This window comes from Symphodus melops, assembly GCF_947650265.1.
Source record: "Symphodus melops genome assembly, chromosome: 14".
NCBI lineage: Eukaryota > Metazoa > Chordata > Actinopteri > Labriformes > Labridae > Symphodus > Symphodus melops.
In genome coordinates this window covers 16,524,196-16,537,218 of record NC_136704.1, presented here as the reverse complement: position 1 = coordinate 16,537,218, position 13,023 = coordinate 16,524,196, and the positions used below count along the sequence as shown (strand labels likewise).

Sequence of the window (13,023 nt, the reverse complement as noted above, 5' to 3'; positions counted from 1 at the left end):
TTTTAACAAGCTGTGAAGTGTCTGCACTACTGTTTTCAAATTATTTTCTAAAACTCCACTGAAGTGAAAAAAACAATGGGCATCTTTTAAGACACACTGGCTAATCACTAAGTAGAATAATCCTTTCATTGACTTATCGGGAAAGTTGAAAGGAACATTATTTCAAAGAAAATCAATCAGGGGGGGAAAAAACTCTTTAATAACTTTCATTATGAAAAGCTGCCTGAAGACAATGGATTCTAAGAGGATCCAATTTAAGTTTCTTGCTGCAGTCTGCCAATCAGTAAGCCAAAAGTAATCATACGATAACAAGGCAGAAGTAAAACTATTATGAAAAATAATAAGTTATAAAGTGTAAAGTTGCATATAGATGTGTATTTTTTATTTAATGTTTTCTAAAGAAACAAAAAACAATGTCTAACAAATCAAAAAATAAAAATAAAAAAGGTAATATATTGAAGCCATGGTCACAATAACTTATGTATTAACAAAAGAAGAGAAATGTATGATGATGTTTTCACGTTTTGTCAACTGATTATCCAGTTATTTCCAAGCTAAAACATTTCGTATGATTATTCTCTATTGTGTAGATACATTATAACAATTATGATATTATTATAAAAAGTGTCTAAATATTTCAATGGACAACAAGAAAGCATGTCAGACTAGTTTAATTGACCGATCAGCTGTACTGATGGAGAGAATTTTACATTTACAGGCTTCTCATACTTAACTTTTTCACATAAAAGAAAAGGTTTTTTTCTCTTTTGGCCTGTGGAGCTCACGACAGTAAGCCGATTTAACAAGCACATATTACAACCCGGTCCAGCTCACTGATTACCCCATGACCTCTGGCTCATTAATATCACAGCTCTTATTTGACAAACTCATCAGTCTCAGGAAAACAACGCCTATAGTGTGTGTCCAAGCGCGCAAGGAGCCGTGCCACAAAGGTCCGCCTTATCCAAACACATGTCCCGCAGGATACTGCTTATCTCCATCGCTGCACACGGTTCTTAAAAAGGTGAACAAGCTGAACAATCTCAGACACACGACCGAACCAACAATTAATTAACTGCAAGTTGACACAAAGAGACACATTTTATTTTTTGAAACTAAGACTACATGTGTATCTAAAAAACTGATGAATTGCATTAAGACCGGACCGGACAATTCACTGTAAATAGTACTAATAAGGAAACTTGTGCGCCAAATGCCGTTTTCATACAATAGCGTGTGGTCTTGTTGATGGTTTATAACAGTGTAAGCCAAACTCGAGAAACGTAGTTTAGTGGATGATAACTTGAACTAACTTTAAAGAAAATACACAAGTTAATATGTGAGTATTATTAAATACAACGTGTACCTATAGCTCTAACTTTGGTAATGTTACTCACTTTTTGCAAGAGTCCCGTACAATCCACATAACAGGCAGAGGAGGATAAAATGCATCATCTTTGGGGACTCCAATAGAGGTGACTTTGAAGTGTAAAATATGAATCAAGTTTTATTCCTTCAGTTGATGTTTCCCCCTCCAGATTTAGCACGACGCGGCGCACTTGGCTGCGGTGCTCAGCGCTGGTTGTGGCTGAAAAGAGATTTCCTGAGGGTTGCTGCGGGAGATCACGCAACAGGACACCGCGCCTGAACTCCAGTGCAACTTTTTCCCATCGTTTTGGATACTGGTGCGGATTTATACAGTTCCCACAGTGCAGCCACCGGATAGCGGACTTCCTTGACGTCCAGTGACCCACCCTAGGCGCGTAACAGCAGTCTTCAGTCCTCCCCAGTGGTCAATCAACCGACCATTGAGTGGTTAATAAATGACGTTTGTAATATTCAAGCAGCCCTATTGCTTTTTTGCGTAATATTAATCATGTATACCAACATGTGTGCTAACTTCTAATCTTCAAGTAATCTTGCTTTTCTGCACAGGCTTCAATTACGCACCAATGTTTAAAAAATAATGCGTGCAGGATGGCTCTGCACTGAAGTCATAAGTGTACCCTGGATTGGTAAACGGGATAATCAGCACGTAGGCACCGGAGGAAAAGGGGTTGTCATCATCAACCTGACAGTGACGTTCTCCGCATTCCAAGCTGACAATCTGTATTCAGAAAAGCGTTTGATCCTTGGAAAACATGGAGCACGTTCCAGAAAAAAGAAAATGATTGACTTAAACTTTTAAAGAGGGTTACCTTAGTTCACAGGTGACTTCATATTCAAACGACCCTATAACGTCATGATATGAAAGATATAAAGTGACTGGCAGCAGACTCCAAAAGCGCTAATAACAAGTGAAATGTTGAGATTTCCAAAGAAAAGTAAAGACATTATGTAAAATAAATATTATCAACTTCATATAATGTGCAACAATAGTTACTGAAGATGCATTTGAAGTTGTGTCTTTAATATAAAGGCAAATACATTTACATTATAAAACATTGACACAAATTGCATGTTTTTTTAATTCTATGGGTGCAAGGTGCATCATCACCTCAACTGAATGAAGTAATCACTCAGACTGGCCACAGGGTGGTGATGTGAGCTGAATGAGAAGTTGGAGCAGGAGAAATGGTGAAAATTCAAGTGCATCTTCACTGGAAAGATTTATTAAGGGCATCACCTGGTGATCTTCTAAGTGTCTTATAAGTGCATAAACATTGTGTTGAAGGGGTGGTAATGATGCTTTTCACAGAGGTGCAATAAAGATAAATTAAATTGTGATAAAAATTAAATGCAAAATATGATATCACCTCCTATTGATTTTAGAATCCTCTATAAATACAGTATATATTGAACATAAGACTATGACCAAGATAAACTCATGATATACAAATGCACATACATACTTACACATACAGTACAATCACAACTCTTTGAAAGTCAGTCATGGACACGTACAGTACATGAGTGGGTGAAGAAGAAATGTCCGTTTCTATCTTTTAGGCGGTAAAGCTCTTCAAATGCTCAATTAAATCACCAAAACAGGTTAAAAAATGTTCTAACATGATCTGTTATTTTTTAATAGCAGACTGCGCTTTTGAATAACAGATCGTGATGTATACACAAACAAACAGACTCAGACAGATACACACTCACAGTCACACACTTTTTTTTACACAAGTAATACAAATAATTGTAATAATTATGTGCAAAAAAGTGCGTGTTTAAATGTTTTTTTGTCAAGGTGTGGATTTTTTCTGAGGGCTTGTACTTTGGCTTATCTTCTATCTGTTCTGACACCTCACACACAATGGATGAACATTTGGATCCCACTATTTGTAAGGAGCAATAACCAACATAGTTTTTTCTGATACCAGTAGATGTTGACCTGCAGCTCAGTCTACATGTGTACAGAAAGATCTCCATTAAATAGAGCAGTAATATCGTACATATCCGTGTTATCATATACTCTGAATAAAATGTTCCAATCAAATGGATGCGGAGTGAGGAAAAAAACAAGTTATTTCAATATACAGCAGAAGACCTTATGTTTTTGTTTGTGTCATTATAGCCACTGTACATGTTAAAGACTGTTAGCAAGCTGGTAGGTTTGGAGCAGGAAAGAGGCTTTACATTGCCGTGTAAACACTCCCAAAAACTGATGCATTTGCTGTCACGAGACATCAAGACAACAGTCTGAAGATGGACTCCAGATTTGACTGTTTTGTCCCATGTGTTAAGTCCGTCATTTTGTTCATGTAAGTCTAGTATTTGGTCACACCTGTCCTTTAGTCTGCTGATGGATCCAGTCCGTGAATTTGACTACCTGTGTATAGACGCCGGGACGATTAAGTCTTGCACACCCTTCCCCCCAGCTCACGATCCCTGCCAGAAACCAACGCCTGCCTCGCTCCAGACACACCAATGGGCCTCCGGAGTCACCCTGAAAACATGGATATGCACTGTGACACACACTCAAACATAAAAGATGAAAATTACCAAGAAAACACATTTGTTTATAATTCTTGGATTATTTGCTACACTTAAAAGACTATGAAGTTATATCAAATCATTTCAAGAGCTGCTGAACTGATTTTTCTATTAGACAGTTCAAGACACTGAGAGAACTCCAACAACTCATATGGAATGAGCTAGACAAATTAGCATTAGCAATACATGCTCATAGCAGTGAGACAAAAGAACAACAAAAACAGTTTCAATGAAGATATATATATAAACATGTTTTAAATTCAAACTAACATCCACTCTATAGTGAGTTCTTTGATACACACATTGTAAGAGCCCTCTTTTTGGGCTCCACAAATGCACCTGTTGTTGAATTTGAAGCAGTCATTTTTCAGTAAAGCTGTCTTGTGATCAATTAATTAGCAAGACAGCGATTCAGTTATTCATCAAATACAGTTTTGAATTGAATGAGTTGCCATTATAATACTACTATTCATTAATTGCAACTTAGCTGTTGTTGATATTTAATTTACTGCATTTTTAAAATATGTTTTAGTCTAAGTTTTTAACTGTTCAATATCTTAATACAGTTTAATATGTTGTTAGCTAACTAATCACACTGATAGCTATAGCTAACTAGTAGTCCATTCACGTTTAGTTGCTTATTAGCTAAAAGTATGGGATTCTACACTTCTTAATCTGAATTCCCCGTTAATACACCACATAATTTAAACAATATGTTCAGTCTAACTTTAGTTTTTCTAATATTTTTCTGATTTGATTAATTATATTCCAAAATTTGCAAAAAAAAAACCCAATCTGTTTTTACTTCAAAACTCTTTCCAAAAGCACTTGACAGATCCAAAGAAAAATGTTGTATCATTGCAATGATAGAATGGTTTAGCCCCATAATTCAGAATTACTGAAAATGTAGAAGATCTTACTGAAACACAATGTGGTTACGATAAATAAGCTTATTACAACATGAAGTCCTTTAACAGCTCTGGGAGTGAGAGTTAAAAAAACCCCATATTTTTTATATATAATCATGTGATGCACACAGTCACCTGGCAGGCATCCACCCCTCCCTGCAGATTGCCAGCACACAGCATCCTGGGAGTGACAGCATCGTCATACAGCTTGTTGCAAGTGTTCCTGTTGATGATTTTCACTGAGGCCTCTTGTAAGCGAGAGGCCAGTTCACCTTTCATAAAAAAAAAAAAAAAAACACATAATGGCATTACAAATTGCTGAATAGCCCTTATACAACTGACTCAGGTTAATTTAATACCCATGAACAGCTCTCACCGTCCTCCATAAGAACCCCCCACCCTGTGACGTAGCAGCTGGTCCCTGTTGTGAAGGTGTGTGAGGATGCAGGAACACACACAGGCTGCACCAAGTCATTGAAGAAGACAGGAGCACTGAGCTCCAGAAGTGCGATGTCGTAGTCAGAGGTGAATTGGTCGTACTGCGGGTGGAGGAGGATGCGACGGATTGGTCTTGTTGCTGCTCCATTGTTTCCTGTTGTCATCACACGCATTCCCATGTAGGCTCGCCATGCACGAGAATCTGAGTATCTGGAGACACAACATGTATGTACACTTTAAAAAAAAAAAAAAAACTATAGTAGTGACACTTTCAGACCTCTTTCTTACTTAATTGCATTGGAGTCCTGGAAGCAGTGAGCTGCAGAGATGAGCCAGCGGCTCGCAACCAGTGTAGCTCCACAAACATGTCCGTAGCGATCCATCTGGAGGCTGACCTGCCATGGCCATGACCCAGCCCCCGCATCCGAACCACCCACAATCTTAGTGCGCTTTCTGGGCCTGGTACCACAGCCTGAGAGGACAGAGGGTCAGAGACAAAAGACATGAAAGTCAGAGAACTAATTATAGTAATAATTATTAATTAAGTCTAAAAAAAGAGGTTTTCATATGAGAACGCACCACAGCGCAGCTCATCAGAGCCATCAAAGCAGTCTTTGACTCCGTCACATTCAGGGTTCACCTTATTTACACACTTTCCGTTGGCACATTTGTATGAGGATGAAGAGCAGCCTTTAAAGTCTGAAGAAAATCAAAGATACATTTTGGAATACTGAAACAAAATTGAACCTAAAATAGAAATGAATATACTTATTTTATAATAATAATATTAATAATAATAATATTATAATAATTGTAATATATTGTAATAAAAAAACACTTAAATTGATCAGTCAGCCTGACATAACGTTTTGTCATAAATACTCACATGCTCTTGTACAGTTGAACTCATCACTGCGGTCTTTGCAGTCAATAACACCATCGCACACTGATGACCTTTGAAGGCACACCTTGTTGGGACACATGTGGTAACATTTACCTCCTATAAACAAACAAATAGTTATTTATATACACACAAGCGCACACTCCTGTTTCTATAGTGAATGTCTACGCACCACAGGGGGCCTCTTCACTGCTGTCCTGGCAGGTGATTTGGCTCACACATTGGTTGCTGTGTGGCTTACACTGGCCATTTCCACATACCACTTCACCCGGCTTGCAGGATGCTGCATCGTGTCAATGTAAGAAAATGCAGCAGAAAAAAAAGTTAAGCCGCAAATTCTTTTTAATTCAGTGTAACTTACAGTTTACATCTTCATTAGTATCCATAATCATGTGCACTTATATCTGAAGCCATGTTGTCTTTCTCTATCTACAAATAATTTATTATTTGTGTTAAGATGGCAAGAACATGTGCATGATTCTAAAACAAGGACATGATGGTTTTTTATAGACATTATCTGATTACTGAAACAAAGTCCTGATATAAAGAATACATGTGCACATGTAAACACACTTACTTTCCCCTTTCACACTTGGCCAGATAAAATAGGGAGAAAGAGAAGTTAAGTTCAACATTTTGTCAGGCCAATGACAATATCGACAAGAAATCAAAACACATGTAACAACTCAATCTGCTTAGATCAAGTTTAAAGCCCTTTTGCTTTCCACAACAGGACTTACAGCATCTCGCCTCATCTCTTCCATCCGAGCAGTCTCTTGCTCCATCACACACCTTCCTCAGAGGAACACAGCGCCCGTCTCCACAGCGAAACTGGCGAGGACAGGCTGAAGAACAACAGGAGGGACACTTTATGGATGGTACTCTCTTGGGCAACCAAATCTGATATGCTTCATCAGTTCAAACTAAAAGCAAAATTACAGCATGAAAGAGATCATTTTTTATTGGCTGGGATAAGAACACCTTCCTAATAATTAAATATGTTGTGTTAATGCGTCATGTTTTACTCACTGCCCTCTGGAGAAAATGCTCGGTAGAGCAAGTAGAAGCCCTTGTGAGTGAGAGATTCATCTGAATGGAAATGGAGAGAGACAGGAGAGGGATAGACTCTCTTTTTGCTGCTGTCTGACACTGGATTACACAGTCTAGAAACAGAGGAGCACAACAATCAATAAACAAGGGGAGCTCCAAAACTATTAAGACAAAATAAAAAATAAAAAACACTGTTTATCTTCAGACTCACTTGACCCCTCCGATGTCCAGCCAGTCTTTCTCACAACCATCGGATGATGCTTCCTGAATGTCCATCATCACAATAGTGAGAGAGATTAGGTATCCAGGCAGTGGTGCCTGATAGTGAACAAAAGAGGATGAAAGAAAGTTCAAATGCTTACATGTGGATGGTGGACTGGAAAGTTACATAACGAGGTACATTCTTTATTTCTTTTACTATCTCTTTTGTTATTCTTTACTTGAGAAAGCATTCATTCGACATAACAAACTTCACATAATATCTGTATCTCTGCACACCTATGTCCATCGCTGCTCTGTTTCCACAACAATATGAGTAGTCAGAACAGAAAGAAAAGGAAAAAGGACTGGGCTTCATAATACTTTTACAGTCTGGCTTAAATTATTTACAAATGAACATATGATGCATTCAGCTTAGATCATAGAAAGTGTTAAAGGAAGGGAGTATAAAACATAATAAAGGGAAAGCTTAAGATGTGAGATGACAATACATATTAAGTTGTTTTCTGACTTTCAGCCTTGCCTTATAGGTTTACCTAATGTCACTGGTTAATCTTTTCTTTTGGACTTTGAGAACAAATGAAGAAAGGCCTCTCCATAACATATATCTTAATATTGCCTCCATTCATCCATAATGTGAGTGTCAGATTTGAGTCAATTCCTTATGACAGCTGCCTATATAAGTTAAACCCATCAAATAGAATGTCACCCATTTACTGCGTCACACCTGTGACGACCATGATGGTTGCTTGTTTTGTTAGTTCTGTGGGCCCCACTTCCTTATTGTTAGAAGACAGTGAGAAATAGAGACAGAGAGGCTGCTCCTACTTTTAGCCATGCTTCTCTTTCTTTTGTTTGATTTTCCAGAGATCCCTTTTTTTTTTTGATTCTTTATTTTGAACACCTGCACACATCTGCACACACATGCGGCTCACCCGTAACATCCAGGTGCAGTCAACATTAGGGGGATAATAGGCGGAATAGTAAGGTGAGGAAATAGAGCCGTTCCAGGAGGATAATGACCCTCCGCAACCTGCAGGGGGAGATATAAACAAAGATAAGTGCACAGGAAAGACAACAACACCAGAGTAAATTTGCTCTATATGCCAGCAGGAACCTTGAATCATGAATCTTATAGTACTTAAACGGTGCTGATTGTGTGTGGGGTTTTTCGAGTGTGTGTGATAGCACTCAACCTGCTTTAGGGATAGCTTGAAAGTATGCTTTGAAAATGGCTCCATCCCTCTGTCTGCTGAAGGAGAAGGTGACCAACATCACATTCCCAGAGGAAGTCAGCTTCATGACGGGGGACGAACCCAAAACAGGGAGCCCACACCACCTGAGACGGAGAAATACAAACAGGATGTGTAAATATAAAACAGATAAAATAAACCAATATTTAGGGAGCCCTCCTGGGGGTGACAGCTTGGCTCCATGAGAAATGATGCACATACTAGGCCGATGAGTTACTGTAACTCCATGGTCTTGTTCAGTGGCAGTACATTTAATGCTCACAGAGAAAATTCTCCTTGAAAAATAATACAAAAATTATGGCACCAAACTCAGAGAGTAGTTTACTGTAGTGATCTATCCAGGTTAACAGAGAGTCAGCTTTGTTACATTTCTCAGATTTTAAGGCTCATAGCTCATTTTCTGTTTTTTAAATTTATTTTTGGGACTTTGTGACTTTAGAGAGATAGGGTAATGGATAGAGTCAGAAATCGGGAAAAGAAAGTGAAAAATGAAATGCGGGAAAGTAGCCACAGGATAGATTTAAACCTGGGCTGCTTGCTTTGTGGATTACAGCCTCTGAATATGTGGCGCTCAAACTAACTCAGCCATCTCTGCCCTGGGTATCACTTTTGAACAAAATTTCTCTCCTCAGAGAACAAGGAATGGACCATATACCAAGTATGGCTAGGTAGATGTATTCCTCCAGTGTGATTTTTGCTGTTGTTGTTGTTGTTGTTATTATTATTCTTTTTTTAATTGTCATTTAAAATCAGCCACAGATTATAAATCAACGGGCACAGATTAAGAATCTGTTGGCCCAGATTATAAACTGTGCACACAGTACACAGGATCACCAAAGAAAAACAGGACCGTCAGTGTTTTACCTGGAAATGATCTTGTTCTGTAAAGGAAGTAAAAAGTCGTATGCTGAGAGCTTGTGGGCAGTGCAGCTTCCTGGAGTGGCACCGTGCAGGGTGAGGACCACCAGGCGGACCACGTGACCTGATGGCACACGAAGACGCCACTGGTAGTATGGCTTCTTGGGACTCACAAGGCTCAGGGTGCGATTGTTGCCGTACTTGGCATAGAGGTCAAAGGACATCGCTAGACAGAAGGAGTGATAAAGGAGTGATGGAAATATTTGAAACATCAGGAGGAATTTAAAGTGAACTGCAGCCAAAAGGACTTGTATAAAACAATGGACAGTTACAGTCACACGCCCTGAATTACACGGCCTTCTCATTGGAAATCATTATCAGACCGCAGATCTTTAGGTTTATGTCGTCAATACCGAACATGATGAAATTAAAGGGACGCTCTTTTCACCTTGAAAACCAAGCTGCCACTTCCCGCTTTGGATGCTGTTTGGATTCTTACTCTTGTCTGATTTTTCCTCTAATTCAAAGTCATCAGGATCCAAACCTACAAAAACACACGCACGCACATGCACACACGCACGCACACACAGCTTTTCAGTCACTACTCAAGATTTATCACTTTATCACATGCTATGTTGAAGACATTCTTCATCTAGTCTAGTATTATAAAAACCCTAATAATTACAACATAACAGGATGAAGTAAAATTTAATAATATAGATGCATTACTTTTAAACGCATGGAACAGTAAGCCTAATACCTGCACATTACTTAAACTACTGGGGTTAAAGTTCAGCCATGAAAGACCTACATGTTTATGTGTATATATTAATGAGTGCAGCCTCTACCCAGCAGGTGGAGCATGTCATCATCTCGCTCCATGTAATATCGCTGCTCATAGCGGCTGTCCCGCAGCACCTTGTTGCTTCCAGGAAGCCTTCGCTGCAGCGTCGCTGGACTGGACCCCCTGATCGCCATGGCAACGTCGTCCGGAGCCGAAAATTTACTCCAGTAGAAGACGTTGAGCCCTTCTGCTCCTTCACTGTCACACAAAGGTTTGACAATATGGCAGACTGTGCTGTTAGGATGCAGATTATATTCATGAATAAATGTTGCACGTTTAACTTCCTCAGTGCTTTGTTCTCGGTGCAGCCCACCTGAAAGCAGTAATTCCTGAGTGCAGGTAGTAAGAGCTCCACGGTGAGGAGTCGTAGAGCTCCAAGAACTGTTTTATAAAGACGAAAAAAAGAGCCATTGACGCACATACTGTACAACACTGTAGGTGTGACAACACAGTGGTGAAAGTGAGGTCACTATTACTGTGTAAGTAACACATGAGTCTACCTGGACAAACGTGCAGCCTGAGTCTGTTACAAAAGCATTGTTCCTGTGTGTGTGTGTGTGTGTGTGTGTGCGTGTGCGTGTGTGCGCGCGTGCGTGTATCAAACCCTTCTTGTGTGTATGTTGACTTTGAGCAGCACAGAGAGCCATTGTGTCTGTACCTGCCGGCCGTGTAGAGGTAGGACCTGGGTGGTATGGGCTGCTGGCCTCGAGTTCACCTGTTCTTTAATAAACAGACGGTGGCACAGATACCATGTCCACCTAACAAGCCTAATAGCTCGCCCTCACAGCTGATTAAAGGAGCATTACATGGAGTTTCTGCAGTTTTGTGGGATTTAACAACAATCTAATTTGCTTATTCTCATCGGCTCAATAAAATGTCATGCCATGGGTCTTGGACCGCTGATAAAAGGAAACCTAAAGGACATGTGTGTGCCACGGGTCTGACCTTTTGCACGAAAACCCAAATTCCCCCTCTGATATCTCTGTCCCTAATCCTTCTATCGTCCCAGCATGCCCTACTGCCCTGTCTCTCTCTCTCTCTCAACCCTGCTGTCAAACTGAGGTTCTCCTCCTCTCTGTAGTGTACGGTGCACAGAGCGGCTGATTGTGTGGAAGCCACACAGACAATGTTTTTATTGAGGGCCTGCTCTTCTTCTCACTCTTGCTCCCTGGGCCTAGCAGGGCTCACAAACACAGGGCTTGTCCTCAGCCCTGAAAGGGCCCAGTCCCAGGGGGTCTAGGGAACTCACACTCACACACACACACACACACACACACTGTGCCCAGCTCCTGTTTCAGCTTTACATTTAACACCACCAGAGAGAGACAGAGAGGTATAAAAGTGGTGTGCAGGCAGAAGAAAAAAAAAAGAGACGGAGAGATGAATAAGACAGCAAAGACAGACAATATCAGACAATATCAGACAATATCAGATGAGAAAGAAGGAAGCAGTTTTTTTTTAAAGTTGCAGTAAAAGCCAGCTCAGTGAAACCTTTCAAAGTATGGTAGGAGCATCATTAGTTTCCGAGCAGGAAATCGACAAATCCATTGTTCTACTTACATAATGGTTCAAGGCCTGAGCCTGCAGGCGGAACTGAGGGGAGGTGGAGTCAGTCAGCTCTGGGGTGAAGCTCAAGTTTGGGAACTCCACGCTGCCACCAAGGAAAAACACTGAGACGGGTGGAGCTAAGGAGGAGGAGATGGAGATTTGAGGCAGAGGAATGTCTGTGACTGTGTGTACTTAATCAATATGTTTTAAAGGACAGGTGAGTTCTCACTTGTTAAGAAGTGGAGAGTGAGTGCGATGGCAGCAGTGAAGGGAAAGAATGGCAGGAGACCCAACATCCATCTCCTCCAGGAGCCACAGGCGGTTTGCCCCCCCTCCACCTTCTCTTCTGGCTTCGTTGGGGGGCTCAATGACTGGGTGGGCTCCTTTGACTCTCCCTCTCCCTTCCAGATACAAGGACATGACTCAAATATCATACCAGCTTTTTATGTCTCTGCTCAGGTTGCTTCTAATTGATTGGCTTTCAATTTCATGCGACCACAGCAGAGGGGAGCAAAGAAAATCTGCCAAAATCAATGACACAGGTTTTAATGGTTGAGCAGAGAGTGATTTATTGAGAGGAACGGTGAGCATCTTTGAGCTGAAAGGATCTCCTTAAACATTTAAGGACTTGGCAGGATTCCCCAGGGGAGCAGACAAAGCGTGACTGGAGGAGTCTGCTTTCCCACGGCCTGGCTTTGGTGTGTCAGCACTCAATCAAGCGGCTCACGCCGACAGAGACATTTATTAAAAAGAGACCCACATACCCATGCATACTGATTTCATGACTAAGATAAAGAACGACTGAATGTGTTCTGATTATTATGCTTCCTTCATAGAGAATGCAAGTCTTGATAAACAGGTACAATAGTTCAGTGAAGTGCAATGAATATGGCTCACCTGTACAGCAGAGCAGTCTGAACGTCCATGCCCGGAGACGCAGTACACTTCACAAGTCTTGCTTTTAGGGTGATTCCTCATAGCACTGTCCCGTTCAGCTCCGGAGAGGTGATATGCAACAAAACCTCAGGCATAGAAACGATGGGGAGAGAGAGGGAGAGAGAGAGAGAG

At 40.5% G+C, this 13,023-nt stretch overlaps 2 protein-coding genes across 2 annotated transcripts in view; both read right to left on the bottom strand.

Annotated features, from left to right (window-relative positions):
* The window catches only part of flt1 (fms related receptor tyrosine kinase 1), a 30,017-nt gene extending 28,128 nt beyond the window's left edge, over positions 1-1,889 (bottom strand). The window contains exon 1 of the mRNA XM_079361050.1: positions 1,398-1,889. Within this exon, the coding sequence (XP_079217176.1) occupies positions 1,398-1,455 (58 nt within the window). The 5' untranslated portion in view covers positions 1,456-1,889. The remainder of the gene's footprint in view (positions 1-1,397) is intronic.
* A 540-nt stretch (positions 1,890-2,429) lies between these two features.
* LOC306834831 (suppressor of tumorigenicity 14 protein homolog) lies at positions 2,430-13,023 on the bottom strand. Its single transcript, XM_079361051.1, has 19 exons — positions 12,853-13,023; positions 12,185-12,356; positions 11,968-12,092; positions 10,721-10,788; positions 10,412-10,605; positions 10,012-10,107; positions 9,570-9,789; positions 8,649-8,791; positions 8,388-8,485; positions 7,445-7,551; positions 7,213-7,346; positions 6,924-7,028; positions 6,356-6,466; positions 6,169-6,282; positions 5,862-5,981; positions 5,571-5,754; positions 5,221-5,492; positions 4,980-5,116; positions 2,430-3,889 (listed from the first exon to the last, which is right to left on the bottom strand). The coding sequence occupies exons 1-19, from the start codon at positions 12,931-12,933 to the stop codon at positions 3,722-3,724; spliced, it is 2,649 nt and encodes an 882-aa protein (XP_079217177.1). The 5' UTR covers positions 12,934-13,023; the 3' UTR covers positions 2,430-3,721.